This window comes from Moschus berezovskii, chromosome 14 (assembly GCF_049115385.1).
Source record: "Moschus berezovskii isolate FMDL1 chromosome 14, NW_MosBer_1.0, whole genome shotgun sequence".
NCBI classification, from domain to species: Eukaryota; Metazoa; Chordata; class Mammalia; order Artiodactyla; family Moschidae; genus Moschus; species Moschus berezovskii.
This window is the reverse complement of record NC_142473.1, coordinates 51,283,265-51,285,538: the sequence shown is the minus strand read 5'-3', so window position 1 is coordinate 51,285,538 and position 2,274 is coordinate 51,283,265. Positions and strand designations below refer to the sequence as shown.

Sequence of the window (2,274 nt, the reverse complement as noted above, 5' to 3'; positions counted from 1 at the left end):
ATAGGTAATTAAAACACAATAAAGTTAAAATACAAATAGATCTTTTAAAAAAGAGAAACCACTACACATGTTTTTTTCATTTAAAATAGAGATCATATCACATTACTTCCAGAATCTATTATGTTACCTGCCCCACTTAAGTTTATTTAAAATAAATAGCACCTATATTGCAGTGAATGGCATTCTCTCACATTGTGGCTGTTTGAAATGCTTTAAGAAAGACTCTTACTACATAGGAACCTGGTGACCTGAAGCTCACAGCACTTACAAGCCTTGATGACACTCAGAACTAAAACTAGGCAAACCTTAGAACTTCCCATATCCACTCCAGATGTGTTGTACAGTCAGTCATTAGACAGAGATAGGAATAATGGCATATTCAGAGCTATCATCTATTTTTCCTATCCTCAAATCCCTCCACCACCAGGTATAGAGAAATGTCAGGATCATGAAAGAAAAAAATGGGGAAAATATTTACAAGTTTCGCTCTCCAGGCACATCCCAATCAGCTGTGGACTTCTCACAATAGCAGTGGACTCTCTATACAGCCAAGACCAACCATGGGCTCCTGGCAGCATGGCTGGCAAGAACCTTTGAATAAAATGATTGGGATATGCTCAGATCTGTCCTTTTATGTCAACACCCTGAGTACTCGCTGGCGGATCTGCTGAGTCTTCACCCCATAGACCAGAGGATTGAGTGCAGGTGGCACCAGGAGGTAGAGTGTGGCCAGAAGAACATGGACGTGATGGGGCACCTGCTGGCCAAAGCGGTGAGTGAGGAAGGAGAATATTCCAGGCACATAGAAGACCAGGATGACACAAATATGAGATCCACATGTGCTAAAGGCCTTAAGTCGGGCCTCACCCCCTGGTACCTTCAGCACCGCCTGCAGGATGAGGGCATAGGAAACACCAATGGCCAGGACATCTAGACCAACCACAAGCAGTGCCACTGCCAGCCCATAGGCTCGGTTCACTGTGCTTTCTGAGCAGGCGAGTTTTACCACAGCCATGTGTTCACAGTAGGCATGACCTATGACGGTGGCCTGGCAGAAGACGAGTCTCCTCAACAAGATGGGGAAGGGGAGAAGGAGGAGTATCCCCCGCACCAGCACCGCCAAACCAACGCGCCCTATGACCCTGGGATGCAGGATGGTAGAATGGTGCAGGGGGTGACAAATGGCTACATAGCGATCCAGAGCCATGGCCACAAGTACACCCGACTCCATGGAAGAGAACGCGTGGATGAAGAACATCTGGATCAGACAGACGGTGTAGCCAATCTCATGGGCGTGAACCAGGAGCACTGCAAGGGTTTTGGGTGCAGTGGAGGAGGCCAGGACCAGGTCAATGCCAGAGAGCATGGCCAGAAAGAGGTACATAGGCTGGTGCAAGGACGGGTCAGCCCAGATGGTGAAGAGGATGGTGACATTGCCCAGCAGGGCAAGGAGGTAAAGAACACACAGCGGCAGTGCTATCCAGTGCTGGCTTTCCTCTAACCCTGGGACGCCGATCAGGAAAAAGGACGGCTGGATCAGCCTCCAGCTGGAATTACTCAGGGTTGTCATCAATGGCTTGGAAAGGGAAGAGGCAAAAAGAAAATCATAATTTCTCCATTCCTGGTGCATTTTTTTGTCCCCGTAACTCTCTATTTCAAACTTTTGCTGTCTGTCTCTTATCATGATGATTCAGTGCTTCTGAAACCCCCACTTAACAAGAAATACGAATTAAATAGCTACCATGTTTAACTTCCGCAGAGTTAAACAAAAATCTTTGAACTGATATGTTTGTGTATGTATGTTTGTCTTAAATGACAGACACGGTGTGAAATAATTGTCTTCTCAGTGTAAGATAAGATTACACACTTGTATTTATGTATTATCAATAAGAGTCAGAAATGATTCAGTTCTTGTGGATTATAAATCTATACACCACTTCAACTGTGTTTTTCGTAACTCAACAATAGCAAAAAAGAATGCCCCTAAACTGTGACCGTGACATGTACAAAATCTGAAATGCCTGGAGGGAACATATCTCCCAACTTTTGCTTTCTTTTCAGATTCAACTCCATAAGTAAAGGAACATTTTTCATTGACACCTCCAAGAGAATCTCACAATTTTCCAAAACTTCATATTTCAGTGCTGAACATTCTACACAATGAGAAAGTTAATTCTCTCTTAACTACTTCCCTTCTGCTACAAGTTTCAACATCTTTATCACATATCAGCTGAGGAGTCAGAAGAGAGCTGAGCATTTGTGGAAGGCCACCAC

At 44.5% G+C, this 2,274-nt stretch overlaps 1 protein-coding gene across 1 annotated transcript; it reads right to left on the bottom strand.

Moving 5' to 3' along the window:
* Positions 1–631: 631 nt before the first annotated feature.
* Positions 632–1,579, bottom strand: LOC129553849 (olfactory receptor 52L1). The gene has a single exon (XM_055422551.2). It carries the CDS (start codon positions 1,568–1,570, stop codon positions 632–634), a length of 939 nt encoding a protein of 312 aa, XP_055278526.2. The 5' UTR covers positions 1,571–1,579.
* Positions 1,580–2,274: the final 695 nt, after the last annotated feature.

Bases quoted from the DNA above. Each gene is read 5' to 3' on its own strand.
- LOC129553849 (XM_055422551.2), bottom strand. From the start codon at position 1,570: ATGACAACCCTGAGTAATTCCAGCTGGAGGCTGATCCAGCCGTCCTTT.